Source organism: Lithobates pipiens, unplaced genomic scaffold (assembly GCF_037356315.1).
Source record: "Lithobates pipiens isolate NorthernLeopardFrog02 unplaced genomic scaffold, aLitPip1_a1.2 Scaffold_27, whole genome shotgun sequence".
In the NCBI taxonomy this organism is placed as follows: Eukaryota; Metazoa; Chordata; class Amphibia; order Anura; family Ranidae; genus Lithobates; species Lithobates pipiens.
Genome location: NW_027507788.1, coordinates 126,517,114 through 126,536,047, shown reverse-complemented (window position 1 = coordinate 126,536,047; position 18,934 = coordinate 126,517,114). Strand labels below are relative to the sequence as shown.

The window sequence follows — 18,934 nt, the reverse complement described above, 5'->3', positions numbered from 1 at the left end:
TGTCATTTTCCCGCAACTTGTGGCAAAATATGAAATATTCCATGGACTCAACATGCCTTTCAGCAAATAGCTTGGGGTGAGTCTGTGCCAGCAATATATTTTGGGCTCATGTTGGACTTTTTCCAAGCGCTTCACCATTTTCTTTATATTTGCTAACATCATGACAAGTTAGAGCCGGTTCATCCCAGAGAGTTAGAAAAGGCATATGTGTTTTGTTAAAAAGGCATAATGCATCTTTAATGTTATGCATTTAAATTTAACACAACACAAGGTATGTTTTATCTGCATTTTGCATGCATGTTATATATGGTTTTCTCACTTCTTTATTTTTTTTGCCTTTAAATCATATTCATATGACTGGAAAACAATTAATGAAAGGCCTTATGCATACAGAGTGTTTTTTTGTAAATGCCCTTCTATGTTAGCCTAAATGTGTATAGACTATAGACCCATGTAACTCCACTAAAATGCACCTAAATGCTAGTGTTTGAACATTCATTAATTTCAATGGGCAGAATAAATTACTATTCTAGCCAATGGATTGAATGAACGTCCAAATGCATGACACACCTAAATATATTTGCAAAACATGAGTTTAGGCACATTTTTTATGGTTCTTTTTCCTAACCTAGAGCAAAGGCAACCAGGTAGTAAAAAAATATCCTGTATGCATGAGGCCAAAATGTAGATTGTGCTGTGCATTATCATTGACTTTAAATTAAAACTATGGGCAAATCCTTTTCCTGGTGCCTCCATGGCAGCATACGTATGATAATAGCCCTGTCTACTTCCACCCACAGGACCAGTGCATAGCTATAAAAAGTTAACACCCACACAACAGCCCATTCCCTTTTTTGTCCTTGTGGAACTCACAGCCAGTGTGAAGAAAAAGATCCCTTACCTGCCACCTTTGGTGGTTTTCCACTCAGGTTCAGCCTGTCCTGTAAGCACAGTTCCTGACCTTGGGATGCTAAATCCTCTGATAAGGTAGGGAGCCCCTTCTGTGGGTCTTTTGGGGTGAAAAATCAGGTGATAACTAGCTCCACATATAGCAGGGCAGCCAGGGCTTTGTTCTTTTTAGAAGAGCTGTCCATATCTAGAGCCTGCCTCCCAAAGGTGAGTGGATTCATTGAACTGTGAAATTGCATTTTCAAGATAAGTATGTTTTCTATTTTTTTGGAATTTATCTGTGAATGGACCCATAGGTTATGTGTTACATCTCATCTAAGATGGGCTGCAGCTGCACTGTGTTCCAGTATGCATTCTAGTGGCAATTGTGGAAGAGGAAGCTAAATATCTACATTGAAGAGCATGATGCATTATACTGATGAAGTGGCTAGAGCTTAAATGGGGGCCATCTTTGGTTTGGGCTAAAAAAAAAAAAAACTTTTCTTGGAGTTGGGCAAGACTACCTGGAAGCCATCTTGGAATTGGGCAAGGTGAGACGTTTGCCACAAGTGGGTGGCAGACAAAAGAGTTGAGAAACATGGGGTTAAAGACCCAGCAGCTTACACATAGGGTGAACACACGCTAGGACTGCATGCCAGCACACCCACAGCCATAAAACCTGCATCAATGGCCATTTCCTGCTACCTAGCAAATAGATATGTCCTTACTCATGTCTCAGTGTGGCATTATTATTATACCTGACTAAATGTCAGTGTTCAAGCTGCCCTGCACAATGAGCTCACTGCATATCAAAGATCCACACGGTTCCTATAGGTAAGGGTCATAAAAACCAGGTAGGTATTTTGCTGCTAAAAGAGTGCATTCAGGTGCTATTTGACCTCTTCCTTGGCTAAGGAACCCAGAATGTCCCACTGACAGAAATATGCGTGAGAGGAGCCCCAGAAATCCAGTCCGAGGTAGAGAAAATTCTCTTCCATATTGCAAATGCCAACACTATGGCCTAAAGAGTGAGTTAGGACCACCTTTAACCACTTTCAGACCGGACCATTTTGCTGGTAAATGACCAGAGGTCTTTTTACACTTTGGCACTGCGCTGCTTTAACTGGTAATTGCGCGGTCATGCAATGTTGTACCCAAACAAAATTTGCGTCCTTTTCTTCCCACAAATAGAGCTTTCTTTTGATGGTATTTGATTGCCTCTGCGATTTTTATTTTTTGCGATATAAACGTAAAAAGACCGCAAATTTTGAAAAAAAATGATATTTTCTACTTTTTGTTATTAGAAAAATCCAATAAACTCAATTTTAGTCATACATTTAGGCCAAAATGTATTCAGCCACATGTCTTTGGTAAAAAAAAAGTCAATAATTGTATATTTATTGGTTTGCGCAAAAGTTGTCACATCTACAAACTAAGGTACGTTTTCTGGAATTTACGCAGCTTTTAGTTTACGACTGCCTATCTCATTTCTTGAGGTGCTAAAATGGCAGGGCAGTACAAAACCCCCCCAAATGACCCCATTTTGGAAAGTAGACCCCCTAAGGAAATTGATAAGAGGCATGTTGAGCCCATTGAATATTTTATTTTTTTGCCTCAAGCGATTGAATAATGACAAAAAAAAAAATTTTTTTTTTTTTTTACACAAAGTTGTCACTAAATGATATATTGCTCACACATGCTATGGGCGTATGTGAAATGACACCCCAAAATAAATTCTGCTGCTTCTCCTGAGTATGGGGATACCACATATGTGGGACTTTTTGGGAGCCTAGCCGCGTACGGGGCCCCGAAAACCAAGCACCGCCTTCAGGCTTTCTAAGGGCGTAAATTTTTGAGTTCACTTCTCACTACCTATTACAGTTTTGAAGGCCATAAAATGCCAAGATGGCACAAAACCCCCACAAATGACCCCATTTTAGAAAGTAGACACCCCAAGCTATTTGCTGAGAGGCATGTTGAGTTCATGGAATATTTTATATTTTGCCACAAGTTGCGGGAAAATTACAAACTTTTTTTTTTTTTTTTTTTTTTTAACAAAGTTGTCACTAAATGATATATTGCTCATGCATGCCATGGGCATATGTGAAATGACACCCCAAAATAAATTCTGCTGCTTCTCCTGAGTACGGGGATACCACATATGTGGGACTTTTTGGGAGCCTAGCCGCGTACGGGGCCCCGAAAACCAAGCACCGCCTTCAGGCTTTCTAAGGGCGTAATTTTTTGATTTCACTCCTCACTACCTATTACAGTTTTGAAGGCCATAAAATGCCAAGATGGCACAAAACCCCCACAAATGACCCCATTTTAGAAAGTAGACACCCCAAGCTATTTGCTGAGAGGCATGTTGAGTCCATGGAATATTTTATATTTTGCCACAAGTTGCGGGAAAATTACAAACTTTTTTTTTTTTTTTTTTTTTTTCACAAAGTTGTCACTAAATGATATATTGCTCACGCATGCCATGGGCATATGTGAAATGACACCCCAAAATAAATTCTGCTGCTTCTCCTGAGTATGGGGATACCACATATGTGGGACTTTTTGGGAGCCTAGCCGTGTACGGGGCCCCGAAAACCAAGCACCGCCTTCAGGCTTTCTAAGGGCGTTACAGTTTTGAAGGCCATAAAATGCCAAGATGGCACAAACCCCCCCCAAATGACCCCATTTTGGAAAGTAGACACCCCTAAATTTAGGGGTACACTAGTGAGACTAGGTAATAAATGGCGGGTGCCCTGAAACTATAAAAAAATAACTAACCAACCAGCGTCACCTGTAACAGTTATATGGTGATCACTGGTGAAAGGGTTAACTAGGGGGCAATTAGGGGGCTTTATGCGGTAGTATATGGGGGTCCCTGGCGCTATAAAAAGCTGCAGCGAACCTAAATACCTACCTGCCTAACTAGCGTCACCTGTGACACTAATACAGCGATCAGAAAAACGATCGCTTATTAGGCTGGGTTCACACTGGAGCGATGCGGGAACGCCACGAATGCGCGGCGGGTTCCCGCATCGCATGCCTCCCGGCGGCAGTTCACACTGCCCTATGCGAACTGCTGGGAGTGTCAGTGAAATGTTACTGACACCCCCAGATCAGTTCGCATATCGCAGTGCGATCTGCAAACTCGGATCGCATGGTGTGAACACCCATGCGATCCGATTCTGCTGCGGGCCAAAAAAAGGGTCCCGTGCGAATTTGCGGCGGGTGCGGCGGGTGCGGCGGGTGCGGCGAATGGCTGAACTCGAATCGCACAGAGATCGGATGTGATTTGCACTGCAGTGCGGTGCGAATCACATCCGTTCTCATAAACCGCTGCAATGTGAACCCAGCCTTAGTGACACTGGCGACGGGGGGTGATCACGGGGTTAAACCTTTATTGGGGGGGTTAGGGGGGTACCTTAGAACTAAAGGGGGCTAACCCTAACTGCCCTAACAGTTATTAGTCACAAATGACACCCGCCGGGTGATCAGGGGGTTAAACCTTTATTAGGTAATAAATGGCGGGTGCCCTGAAACTATAAAAAAATAACTAACCAACCAGCGTCACCTGTAACAGTTATATGGTGATCACTGGTGAAAGGGTTAACTAGGGGGCAATCAGGGGGCTTTATGCGGTAGTATATGGGGGTCCCTGGCGCTATAAAAAGCTGCGGCGAACCTAAATACCTACCTGCCTAACTAGCGTCACCTGTGACACTAATACGGCGATCAGAAAAATGATCGCTTATTAGGCTGGGTTCACACTGGAGCGAGGCGGAAACGCCGCGAATCCGCGGCGGGTTCCCGCATCGCATGCCTCCCGGCGGCAGTTCACACTGCCCTATGCGAACTGCTGGGAGTGTCAGTGAAATGTTACTGACACCCCCAGATCAGTTCGCATATCGCAGTGCGATCTGCAAACTCGGATCGCATGGTGTGAACACCCATGCGATCCGATTCTGCTGCGGGCCAAAAAAAGGGTCCCGTGCGAATTTGCGGCGGGTGCGGCGGGTGTGGCGGGTGCGGCGGGTGCGGCGAATGGCTGAACTCGAATCGCACAGAGATCGGATGTGATTTGCACTGCAGTGCGGTGCGAATCACATTCGTTCTCATAAACCGCTGCAATGTGAACCCTGCCTTAGTGACACTGGCGACGGGGGGTGATCACGGGGTTAAACCTTTATTGGGGGGGTTAGGGGGGTACATTAGAACTAAAGGGGGCTAACTCTAACTGCCCTAACAGTTATTACAGTCACAAATGACACCAATGCAAAAAAAAAAAAAAAAAAAAAAAAAATGACATTGGTGTCATTGTGACTGGGGGGCAGGGGTAATTGGGGGGGTGATCGGGGGGTAAAGGGGGGGTGTGAGTGTGCCTGGCATGTTCTACTGTGTGTGTGAGTGTTGGTGCAACTTACTGATCCGCTCTCCTCCGTGTCGGAACGGAAAATACCGACACGGAGGAGAGAATACATCACTTCCTCTCCTGTGTTTACATTACAGGAGAGGAAGTGATGTCACCGGGGATTTCTATTCGTCGGGAGCGATCGCGAGGGGGTGGCCATGAATGAATGGCCGTCCCCTCGTCCGGGATCGCTCCCGCACGAATACCGACCGCCGCAGGCACCGGGCGGGGGCCCGATCGGGCCCCCGACCCGCGGGAGGCAAGGGACGTACATGTATGTCCTTATGCCTGCCCGTGCCATTGTACCGACGTACATCGGCGTGCGGCGGTCGGCAACTGGTTAAAAAGGCAGACAGAAGCTCTCCAGATGATTATGCTTAGAGGCATAAAGAGGGTGACAGAAGCTCTTCCATTCCACTATTCATAGCTGCAAAGGATTGCTGTGAACTTGGATGAAGTTACCATATCCAAGTTATTGAGACTACCTCAAGCTGCATTCCAATACTATTGATACCAACTGCATAAGGCCTCCCTCAGCATAGAGCAGGACAGCTGCTGGCAAGGAAGAACAGGGAGGGTAAGCTGGTGCTTTATGTTCAGCCTAATGCTTTGCCTCTGTTGGCCATTCTCTTTAAGGTAGGTAACTTCATCATGGGTGAAGAAGAACCAGAGGGACAAGGTAAGAAACCAGAGCAGGCTCTAGGTAAGAAACTTGCTACAGCATTTCCTCATTCTGAAGAAGAAGCCTGCATGGCTTTCCAGGGACAGGTTCTCTTTGAGATAGACCAGTTCAAAAGCATTAGAGATGTGGCTGAAGTTGAACACTTGTCATTACTAGTGGAAGAAGCCTAGAGTACAGATTGCAAGGTCTTTTTCTCCTTCTAAATGTTAATAAGCGTTATTTCTCCATTTGTGGTTTCTGCATATCCTCTGAAGATTTTCTGGGTCAAGGTGTTTCTGCCCCAATTGTAGTGGCAAACGGTTCACTATCCAAAAGTCCATGGTGGCATTATCTGGTATGCAACGTAAAGCTTTGGGCTCTGTTTCCACTGGTGCGACTTTGGACACAAGGTCCCATGACAGGTCACAGTCCATTGGTTTCAATGACACCCATTCCAATCTATGCGATTTAAAGTTGCAGCGACTTTGAAGGAGTTTCTGCACTACCTTAATGTTACTTTTTGATGCCACTTTGATCCAAAGACTGTAAAGCTGGATCGGGGCTGCACTCGAGGTTGCACTCTGAATCGAGAAACATTGGGGTTGCAGTAGTGGAGACGTAGCCTTAAGGGACTGGGTTCAGATGCAAATTTTACATAGAAAAATACATCATTTACATTGCCTCCCTTCACCTGGGAAACTTTCTGGTTTGGAAGGCATCAAAGATAATTAAGTGTTTATTTTTCCCCTCTGAATAGAGACAACGATGCATTGGGGGTTATTTACGAAGGGCAAATACACTTTGCACTGTAAGTGCACTTGGAAGTGCAGTCGCTCTAAATCTAAGGGGTAGATCTGAAATGAGTGGAAGCTCTGCTGATTTTATCATTCAATCACGTGCAAGCTAAAATGCTGTTTTTTATTTTCCTTGCATGTCCCCCTCAGATCTACAACGACTTTACTTCCAAGAGCACTTGCAGTGCAAAGTGGATTTTCCTTTAGTAAATAATCCCCATTGCATCTTTTTCTCCCTATCAAAGGAGAAAAATGTAAACGAACAAAAGTGTGTAAAAAAATAAATAAAACCTAAAGAAAAAATAGCTAGATCAGGGTTTTGTAATATATGTCAGGGTCAAGTTCAAGGTCAAGGGTCAGGGTCAGTGTATTTTAGGTAAGATTAAAAAAAAAGTGTTTTATAATTATCAGTGTCAGTGTGTTTTAGTGTGTGTACAAGCAACAAATAACATACAAATATGTGGTATCACTGCAATTGTTAGGAGGAGGAGAATTTATTTTGGGTTGTTTGTTGGTGGTAGGTTATGGTAATAGCAAGAAATATACAGCTAAATTATTATTATTTTTTATTATTTTGGGTCAGTTTTTCTTTGAAAAAAAAAGAAAAAGAAGATCAGGAGCTATCCATTACTATTTGACACCAAATGAAAGTCCACTTTGTCCTGAAAAACAACAGTTGTAATGATATCCACAGTTTTACTAAAACATGTCAAAGTTGCAAAATTGTGTTCAGGGTTTAGGATTCGTTTTACCCCCATCATGGAGGGATTAAGTAGTGGATGTATATGGATGTACAGTATTTTGGAAAATAAGGGTATTGTTTAGAGTCACTTTAACATGTGACTTTGTCCAGTCTGAGCTAAATAAAGCTTCTCTGTAAGATATCTACACATAGGGGTGGATTTACACCAGAGCTTAGTAAATGTGGTAAAGCTTTGCTGATTTACATCATCCAATCACGTGCAAGCAAAAACATCAACTAAGCTCTGGGAAAAAATGAGTGCAACTGCACTTGTGTCTATTGGCCTTAGCAAATCCACTCCATGGCCTACTATCATTATTCTCAGCTGTATTATTTCTATAAATTTGTAAATAACAAATAAAAGCAAAAATAGTAAATGTAAATGAACATGTATTATTTCCTTATTAAGTATGAGTCTGATTGATAGATACACAAGTGAAATATATACTGTACTTGTCTGTCTTGTTGAGCTGCTTGCGGCAGGGCACAGAATCTCTAATGCAGGTTCCAGTTGCAGGATCCACGCCTTCAACAATTACAAATGGTCGCTCTTCTAGTGTTGCCACAGTTAAATGCTGATCATCGTCCACCGGCTGCAAAAACTTCCCATAACGAGACCACACTGGGTATTTCATCCTTAGGTCACCATGTTCCCAGATTCCAACCTAGGCCCATAAAAACACACATTTTATTTGATTCTTTTATTTTAGTTATGCTTTATTGATTTTTATTCAGCACTTCTAAAGTGAATATGCTTTTATAGTCAATGGGTAAAAAACGAAATCTCAGGTTCATTGTCTACATTAGTATGTAGCACTGCTCAAGACTGGAAATAGACTGTTTGGGCACAAAAAACATTGCACTGTGAGATATGGTGTTGAGGCATGCTTCACTACCTGGAAGTCACAGCATAGCGCTTTATCAGTGAAATTAAAAGTAGTCATGTGTGGGTACCATATTCTTTCACTAGAGGATGGTTAAAGTACAATTGCATGTTTATACAAGGAAGCCCTCCCTCCCTAGTACTCTCAATACAACCAATTGTTTCACCCCCCTCCCCCCCCCCCCCATCCTCCCACCCTCCCACAGGTCCATACTTGCTCAGACTGCTGTAGTCTCCCCATTATCTAGAGCTGGATTGACAAAAAATATACTGCTACTCATAGACTGGAATATGATGTTGCTCCTGCATAGCAGATATCACCCATTCAAATCTATGGGGTGTTATGGCGGAGGTGTGGGAACTCTGGCACTAGATTTTTTTTATCAGCTGAGCTGATGGCCTGAGGCATGAGGCCAGAGGGATTTGAAGATGGTAAGTACAGATCCAAAGGGTGCCAAGGTTGATTGTATTGAGAGGACTAGGGAGAGGAGGATGGAGAGATTTTTGAGCAAACATGAATTTGTTTTTGTTTGTTTTTTGCCACATTTAAAATTGAGTCTCTTTTTTTTAACAGTAGTGAGTTTCTAAAAGGAAATACTGCAGAAATTAAACATTTGACATTGACATCCATACTCAGACAATTCAACAGTCAAATGTTTGCAAACTTCATTAAATTAAAACAATTCACAGGTGAAAAAATGTGTGAAAACCTGAAAGGATAATAAATTGTCTGGAACTCCTAGTAGCAGGCAAGCAGCTGGAAAGTTTCATATTTTTTCTATAGAGCCAAACCTTTATAAGATATTTTCCTCCCAAAAAATCATATTAACAGAAATAAATGGGTTTTTATTGTTCTATGGTTGAATTTTGTGTTTACTATTTTTCTTGGCGTTTCTATGTTATTTGGATAACAAACAACTCAAAAAGTTAATAAACAGTAGAAATCATGACTGCCTCCTTTAAAACTGCAATGCTAATATGCAATATTCTACAGAGAAGTCCTTGCAAAAAAATCATCACTCTTAGTTTTTAGCATGTTCAGCTATGCCAACTGACCTTACAGTCATTTCGAAAGATGTTAATACATATAAACACAATGTTCCCCCCTCGGGCTGTACAGTATGATGCACCCAGATGAGAGATGTAGGAAAAGATATTGCTAGATTCAAAGATGTTGATTTACTAAAACTGTAGAGTGCAAAATCTGATGCAGCTCTGCAATGAAGCCAATCAGCTTTTTTCTTGGCAAAGCTTAATTGAACAAGCTGAAGTTAGAACTGAAGTTAGAACTTGACTACCATGCACAGTTGCACCAGATGTTACACTCTAGAGTTTTAGTAATTCAACCCCACAGTTTTGAGTAGTAGCAAACTCCTGGAAGGGGACTAAAGTGTAACTATACCACCAACAGCATCAGTACTGACCATTTTCTGCTGCTAGCTTGTTATCCTCAGCTTACTCTATACGTGTCAAATTATATTTTAAAAATAATATTCTTAAAATGTTACATAGCTCTAAAAATTAAGAACAGCTGCATAAGAGCCTTTTGGGTCTTAGGGGGTCAGTTTACTAGATGTGGATCGCATGGGTGCAAGCCCCCCACTGTCACAAAGACCTAGACATGGCTCACTTTTATCTAGTGGGCAATACGGGCAATAACTATTTTTACTTGGCCAGTAGTTTACTGAGTATCCCCAAAACAGATCTTGCAGAGGGGCCCATTGGCATTCTTGTTTATCAGCACAGCCCCTAAAGAATGTTTCATCCACACAGATTGAGAGAAAAGAGGAACACAGGAACTGCCACCTGAGTGTAGTATTAAAGTACAATTTAATGCCAAGGTAAGCAATGACACTCATAGGATAAAGACTAAAAGCAAGCTTATCTGTATGTAGCATCTCTTGTGGCATCCTAGGCAAGTATCCATGCATTGTAGAGATGTCAGAGGATCTGCTGTTAGTCCTCTGGCCACCAGGAAGTCAGCTGGAACCAGCATGGAATGCAGGGAAGTGACATCACCAGAGGCGGAGGGGCATCAGGGAGAGAGACCGTGCTGGATAGCCAGAATGGGCAGGCTATGCGCTTGGAGCATTAACACCTTCTACAGGCCTAGAGAAGCAGTGCTAAAGTGTTGCTATTTAAGTTCCTGGGTCGGCTGTAGGACAACAAGCACCAGCATGCACAATACAGCAACTACATGGGGATGATAGTAGATTTTGGGCCAGAAGGTCTCATGGGACTGACACTGAATATATTACTGAGCCAAAATAGAGGTAGATAAGGACTATATAGGCACGAAAAGGGACAATATATAAAAAATATATGTAAAAAATACATTATATATATATATATATATATATATATATATATATATATATATATATATATATATATGAATCAGAATAAGAATAAAATAGAAATACAACAATAAAATCACGTGAAAAATAAACTATCCATGTGTATAGCCCATTCAACAAAAATATATCTAAATATATCTAAAAAAATGTGCATTAAAATACGCACACACACTCAGAAAAACGCAAAGCCCATAAGTGTATGTATGCATGTATATAGACATGCAAGGAACAGGGGAGGAGCATATGGACCCATAAGGCACCAGAGGACTGAAAAGGGTTATGTATATATGCATGCTATAATACAACATATCACACCCAGGGGATTGTCAACATAGGGGACATGGGACTGGTGGGTGCAGTTCTTGTTATGGATAAAAATAATGGGTGCAGAAGGACTGGAGGGGAAGGACCATGAAAATAGAGTGACAAACAAATTGTTCAAACAAGTAATCATACTAAAAACCATATGAACAGGGACTATTTTGTGATGAGGAGGGTTTACAGGAGGGCATGTACCTCTATATCCTCATTCAGACCCCCCCCCCCCCCCTCCCCCGGTGCCAACATTCCAAGGGAATAGATCCAAAAATATTCCTGTTGGCATAAACATTTAAAATGTTCAGCTACAGCAAGTGATTTGGAAATAGCTTTGATTATCCACACCCTGAGACCCACTGTGGATTTACTATGGTGAGCAAGAAAATGTCCCAGATCCTGGCCCCTCACCATGTGAATGGGTATCGGGTACATACCCCTACCAATTCACCAAAAAAACTTCAAAAAGTAAAAACCACAATAGACAGTTTTTGACAATTCCTTTATTAAAAAAAAATAAAATAAAATAAGTGTCCCGCGATGTCCATCCACCTTCCTCCCGGCGATTGCTGTCTTTTCCCTTTGACAGTACTTATATAGGCAAGGACGGGGCCACCCACTGACATAACTGGATGACCCCGCACATGATGTCACATGACATCAGAAGGGGGTGGTGTCACTCAGTTATGTCACTGGGTGACCCCACCTTTGCCTAAATAACAGCTGTCACAGCCAAGAGACAACAGTTGCTGGGAGGCCTGCCATCGAAGCGTAGCTTTTTTTTTCCTATTTTTCTGGTCGCATGTCCCCCCCTTCCTAGCCTGCCAGGCTGCTTGCTAGGATAAGGGTCTGGCATGGATTTTGGGTGGAACCCCATGCCAATTTTTTTTCTCATTTTGGCATGGAGTTCCCCTTAAAATCTATGCCAGACCCAAAGGGCCTGGTATGGATTTTGGGGAGACCCAACACTGTTTATTTTTTTAATTTTGGCATAGAGTTCCCGTTAAAATCTATACCAGAACCAAAGGGCCTGGTAAGAATTTTGGGGGGATCTCATGCCATTTTTTTTCTTAATTCTGTCATAGGGTTCCCCTTAACCACTTCAATGCACTGTTTTATATACTCTGCACTCACTGCACTGAATATATTGTGATAGACAGCCACTGTCAGTGATAGATGGGGTGTATATGTGCCACGCAGGATCTTGAGGTTCTTAAGATAAATGATTGACAGTGAAAGGTCTGTGGGCAGCAACGGGTTATGGACTGGCCACACCTTGCTCCCCCACCTGGGGTATAATTTTGACTTACCTGAGTAGAATCAGTGGTGGTACAGAGAGAGAAGGAAGCAGGCTGTGAGGAAACATGCCTGCAGGACTGAAGCAGACGCAGTGAGGTCTATTTATTAGCCAGGAGGCTTACATTTTGTTTGATGGACTTTTGCTTTGAGACTATGTTTTCTACCCCTGTGTGGGAATTCATGTCTGTTGCTGTTTTGCTGACCAAATAAACATGGGTAGGAAGCCCTTAACCTTGCTCATGGCTGTATTACTTCTCTGAGAACTCTCTACTTGAAGCTAATGGCAGCGGCCAGAGGTGGTAAAAAGGACAGCAGCGTGTTTGTCAAAACCACTTAAAAGCACAGTGTACTGCAGAGTCATTATGATTCTGCAGTACAGATTCTTGATAAGGGTCTTGGTCCAAAGTAATGCTGCACAGCAAGAAATTAATTGAATGTTGGCAGCTCAGCAGCAGCAAGGACCCAGATGGTCAAAAGACCCCCTCCTGTGGCCGTCCGGTCAACCCCAGTAACACAGTTGGTTAAGCCGAAAAAAAGAAGTCCTGAAAGGCCGATGGAATGGTCGTAGCATCACACCCTGTTGAAAGACCCCCATCTGGGAAGCCCCAGAGGAACACATGGACATCCCCAGTGTTGGCGGTGCAGCGAGTGGGGTCACATCACTCCTCACTGTCCCTTGAACTCGGAGCCTATGGAATGTGACGTAGTTTGGCGCATGTCCCTGTTTGCTTGCCCGGGCCTAGTCGCTGATCCGGACATGCTGAACTCTGTTGTAAAAAAAGGGGGAAAAGTGTGCGTGCCCTCCTTGCATATGGAAGACTGGTCACGCTGGTCTATACCCGGCTGGTGGACCATGAAAAGCTGACCCAGCATCAGGTAGGAGTGGTATGTGTGCATGGTGACTGTAAGAAATACCCCACAGCACTGGTAACCTTTGAAACCAGCTCAGGTTCTGTTTGCCACAAAGTGGCTGTGTCCCCTATCCTCTTGCACAGTGTAATATTGGTGAGAGATTTTACACTGTTCCAGGAACTTTGTAGTGGGAAGGAGAAGAATCTTGACACTGGAATTCCTAGTGGGACTGCTGCAAGGGGGAACTCTAACCCCTTTTAACTAAAGGTTGTTGAAAATGTTGTAGGAGTGACCCCTTATGAAAGTGTGTCTTTTCCCCTAGTAATCTGTGTGGGTGAACTGGAGGGGACCCCTGAGACCCTAGAGTTACCCATATGCAGTAGCTACAGGTTTCTTTGGACAACTTTGGGACCGCCCAGTTACTAGATCCTACTCTTATAGAGGCCTGGAAAAATGTTAATGTAAACAATGGGACCCCGGTAGCCCCAGGGCTGGAGAATGTGTTTCCTCATATGGTGGTTAACCATGACATGTTGTATTAAGTTGACAAAATTCGGGGTGAGGTTGTGGAACAACTCGTGGTGCCTGGCCCCTATAGGAGGACTGTCCTGAAACTGGCCCATACACATCCCCTGGGTGGTCACCTGGCCTATGAAAAGTCCAAAGAACATGTTGTATAGCATTTCTTTTGGCCTGGGATACATGCCGATGTTAAAAATTATTGTGAGCCATGCCCTGAGTGTCAAAAAACAACCCCTATGCCCCATTACTGTAGACCACTGGTGCCTTTGCCTGTGATTAAGATTCCTTTTGACCGAATTGCCATGGAATTTGATAGGGCCAGTAGTTAAGTCTGCCAGAGGCTATCAGTATATCCTAGTGGTCATGGACTATGCTACCTAATATCCTGAGGCTGTTCCCTTAAGAAATACTTCCTCCAAGACTATCGTCAAAGAGTTTTTCCACGTGTTTCCCATACTGGGATTCCAGGAGGTTCTAACTGACCAAGGCACTCCCTTAATGTCAATGATAATGAAAGAATTGTGCAAATTGTTCATTATTAAGCATTTGTATCTTTAATTAACACCCTCAGACAGATGGTTTAGTAGAACAGTTTAACAAAACCCCCAAGAGTATGCTAAAGAAGGTGTGGCTAAAAATGGAAGAGACTGGGATGGTCTACTACCATATCTGTTGTTTGCAATTCGAGAAGTCCCTCCATCTTCCACTGGGTTTTCACCCTTTGAAATGTTGTATGGGAGGCATCCCTGAGGGTTGCTGGATCTTGCTTAAGAAACCTGGGAAACTGAAACTACTCACTAACAGAGTGTCATAGAGCATATCTCAGCCATGCAGGATATAATTACTTCAGTAATGGCTCTTGTTAGAGAGCACATGCAGCAATCCCAGGAAGCACAGAATCGGGTGTACAGTAGGTCGGCGAAGGTTCGAACTTTCCATCAGGGAGATCGCATACTTGTTTTGGTACCCATGGTGGAAAGTAAGTTCCTAGCCAAGTGGCTAGGACCCTATGAAATACTGGAAAAGGTCAGGAAGGTAAACTATAAGGTACACTAACCAGACAGGTGGAAGAAAGAGTGGCTCTAGCATGTAAATTTAATTAACATGTGGAAGGACAGGGAAGCTCTCCTAGAACTGAGTGATCAGCCACTTAAAAAAGAGGAAGGTATAAGTGAGGTTCAGATATCCGAGTCTATATCAGTGTCCCAACAGCAGGAGGTGGAGAAGTTTCTACAGTGCAATAAAGACTTCTTCTCAGACTTGCCTGGCTGCACAAATGTAATTAAACAAGACATTGTCACTGACACCAAAGTTTGAGTGTCTCTTAAGCCTTATTGTATTCAAAGGTCCACAGACAGGCAGTAACTGAGTCAGAGGATGTTCGACTCAAGTGGTGTAGTCCTATAATCTTGGTTCCCAAACCAGATGGGTCCTTAAGATTATGCAATGACTTCTGGAAGCTGAATGAGATGTCAAATACATATCCCATGTCCCGGGTTGATGAATTCATGGAGAAGTTGGGCCCCACCAGGTTGATAACCACTCTTGAACTTACTGGAGGGTATTGGCAGGTTCCCCTGACAGAGGAAGCAAGAGAAAAAACTGTGTTTGCAACACCTGAGGAATTATGCCAGTATGTGTGGATGCCCTTTAGTTTAAATGGAGCTCCCGCTACAATCCAGCGGGTGATGGATGAGATTCTTAGCCTACATCAATGCTATTCTGCAGCCTATCTAGATGATGTGGTTATCTGGAGCACAGATTGGGAAAGTCACCTAGCCAGAGTCCAGGCTGTCATAAACTTCATCAGAAACGCTGGCTTCACCGTAAAACCAAAGAAGTGTGCCATAGGGTTAGAAGAGGCCCAGTAGCTGGGATACACCATAGGGCAGGGTTTAATCAAACCCCAGGTCCATAAGGTAGAAGCCAATAAAGACCGGCCTGCTCTGGCCACCAAGAAACAAGTGAGAACCTTCCTAGGCATGATTGGGTATTATTAGAGCTTCATCCAAAACGTTGTCACAATGGCAGAACCCTTAACTGACCTCACCAAAGGCAAAAGCTTCTCTGTAGAGATTTGGTGGAATTCTGAGGCAGAAGCAGCTTTTCAGAACCTGAAGGAGGTCCGTGTAAAAAGTAGGCATGTGCACACTGAAATATTTTGTTCCGGAATGTCATTTTCTTACGAAAAAATAAATTGATTTAGTAACTCCCGAAATTTGTTTTTATTTATTTTGTTTCATTAAAAAATTTATTTGTTCGAAAATCCGAAATAATTAAGGTCGAATCTGTCATTGAAGGCTTATGGTGTCTGTCGAATGTTCTAAGAAGATTCGACAGAGCAGCTAAACTGTATGACGCCGCAATCGTACATTTCCGGTCGAATGTTCCACCTACAAGCTATAGTAGAATTCTAATGCTTCGTCGAATCTTCATGTTAAATCTTTTCTCTCTATGTCGAATAATCTTGGACTAATAGAGTTATGTTAGGCACATTCGACCTTTTTTGCTATTGTCTCTATAATGTCAAATCTTTTCTCTCTACGTAGAATAATCTTGGACTAATAGAGCTAAGGTTAGGCACATTCGACCAAAGGTTCAATGGACACAGATCGATATTGTCAGAGTCATGTTGAATCTCCTATCTATATATCGAACTGTCGTTGCAACAAAAATGAAAATAAAGCATTTGTTTATGTCAGACCTTTCGGTTTTTGGATTCTGCACGTTTGTTATCGTTTGTTAAAACGATAACAAAAATAACCGAAATTTGGACAAAAATGCATTTGGACAAAAACGAATGCACATGTCTAGTAAAAAGGATGGCCTAAGCTAAGGACCGTAATTCACAAGTTACCCATTGGTTCCTGATGCTCCAAGATTTCTCTTTTAAAGTGGAGCACAGGGCGGATTTTAACCAGAAAAATGCGAGAAAGGAAGAGAGAGCAGTGCCGCTCTATGTGTAATAAATTAGTTAAAAAGAGCTCTAATTTGCTTTAAAAATACACACACATTTGAGCAATGGCAAACAAGCATTGTTTTTTTGTTGTTCTGTCAGCTGTCCTGGATGTTCCAGCTAGGCAGCAGTGATGAATTAGGCCCCGGCCGCTCCGGTGGCATCAGTAGCTCAGAGGCTGGAGAATATCACAGCAGGCACGTCAGCAGGAATCATCAGATGCTTGAGAACAGGGGGCATGGCTTGAGTGCTGAAGTCACTCCCCCGAGGACTGATCCATCGCTGCCTCCCAGTTGGAACCAAGGGAACATCCCAGACAGCTGGCAGAACAACAAAAATCAATGCCTGATTACCATTGCTCAAATCTGAGCGTATTTTTAAAGCAAATTAAAGCTCTTTTTAACTAATGAATTACTCTTAGCTCTCTCTCTCTCTCTTCGTTTCTCTCATTACCAAAAAGTCTCCTCTGCTCTCCTGAGCTGGCTGACACTTTCAACTCCCACCAGAACCTTTAACACAGGTCTGGATCCAGAAATAAAATTGACTAAAAATTCCAAAACACTAACTGGACTTTGACTATTATTATTATTATTATTATCATTATCGTTTACTTATCTTACTAGTGGCCCCTGCCAGCACTCCATCCTACCCTCCTTAAACCAGAATAACACAGATTCTCTCTCTAGAACCCACTGTTTGATAGCCTGGTGTTTGAATCCATGGGTTAAAACAGAGGGGGGAGGTATGTGACAGACAGCCTCTGTCAGTGATAGATGGGGTGTATCTGCCACAAAGGATCTTGAGGTTCTTAAGATAAATGAGTGACAGTGAAAGGTCTGTAGGCAATAAGGGGTTAAGGACTGGCCACACATTGCTCCCTGACCTGAGATATCATTTTGACTTACCTGAGTAGAACCAGTAGATGTGCTGAGAAAGAAGGAAGCAGGCTGTGAGGGAACATGGCTGCAGGACTGAAGCAGACTCAGTGAGGTCTATTTATTAGCCAGGAGGCTCACATTTTGTTTGATGGACTTTTGCTTTGAGACAATTTTTTCTACCCCTGCGTGGGAATGCTTGTCAGTTGCTGTTTTGTTGACCAAATAAACATGGGCAGGAAGCCCTTAACCTTGCACATGGCTGGATTACCTCTCTGAGAACTCTCTACTTGAAGCTAATCGCCCACAATATATATACTAGACTGCCTGCACTGTATATATAGTCTACACTGAATGCATTGTTTATATATATATATATATATATATATAAATACATTGTCTACACTATATATTTCTACACTGACTACACTATATATATATATATATATATATATATATATATATATATATATATATATATATATATATATATATATATATTAGACTGCCTGCACACCACTAACTGACCTGTCCCTAATATAGCTCAAGTTTTCTCAATCTTTCCACGTTATCACACTACATACGGAGGCCATGTAAGCAGCCCTATATAGTTTGGGGCGTGGACTTAGCCCCCTGAGCCATGATTGGCCATAGGCACCCTGCCTTTGGCCAAGAATGGCTCTCCCAGCACATCACGCTGTGATTGGCAAAAGCATGCAGGTCAGGTGCATGCTTTGGCCAATCAGCAGCCATCAATGCACTGCGATCTTGCAGTGCATTATGGGGCACTTTGTGGCACTAAAATTTGCAGTGAACACTCCATATGTTCAATTGGTTTGTGGACAAATTAACACCCAATGTTCGAGTCGAAATTACGTTCAATTCGAACATCGGGACCATCCCTAGTCCAGAGAGAGCCACCAGTAGGTAGACTCCCAAGTATATGGTTTAAACATATATAATAAGTGGGGACAAATTTTTGCAGCCATTGGCTCAAAACTTACCTTCCTATATCCACAATGGTCCCCACTTATTAGATATGCTTAAACCATATACTTGGGAGCCTACCTACTGGTGGCTCTCTCTCTTGTCCTTATACACCTCTATTGCTCATGATGTGGGGATTCAGACGGCTGAACATTTTCTGGCCGTGGACCCTCTCACCAATCCCCAACAAGCCCATTTTATTCTGGAAGCCTTATTGTTTTGTTTGAAACATAATTATTTTGATTTTGACAGGACACACTACCTCCAGATTAATGACACGGCTATGGGGGCAAATTTTACCCCCAGCTATGCTAATCTTAGTATGTTTTTTTGGCAGCACCTATATCTGTCCTCCAATCAACTGTTTGCGGCCCGTGTGATCTACTATGGACTTT

The 18,934-nt window shown here is 42.7% G+C and overlaps 1 protein-coding gene across 1 annotated transcript in view; it reads right to left on the bottom strand.

Annotated features, from left to right (window-relative positions):
* Positions 1 to 18,934, bottom strand: part of GRIN2D (glutamate ionotropic receptor NMDA type subunit 2D) — a 1,088,828-nt gene that overhangs the window by 394,579 nt on the left and 675,315 nt on the right. The window contains exon 7 of the mRNA XM_077457432.1: positions 7,947 to 8,158. Within this exon, the coding sequence (XP_077313558.1) occupies positions 7,947 to 8,158 (212 nt within the window). The remainder of the gene's footprint in view (positions 1 to 7,946; positions 8,159 to 18,934) is intronic.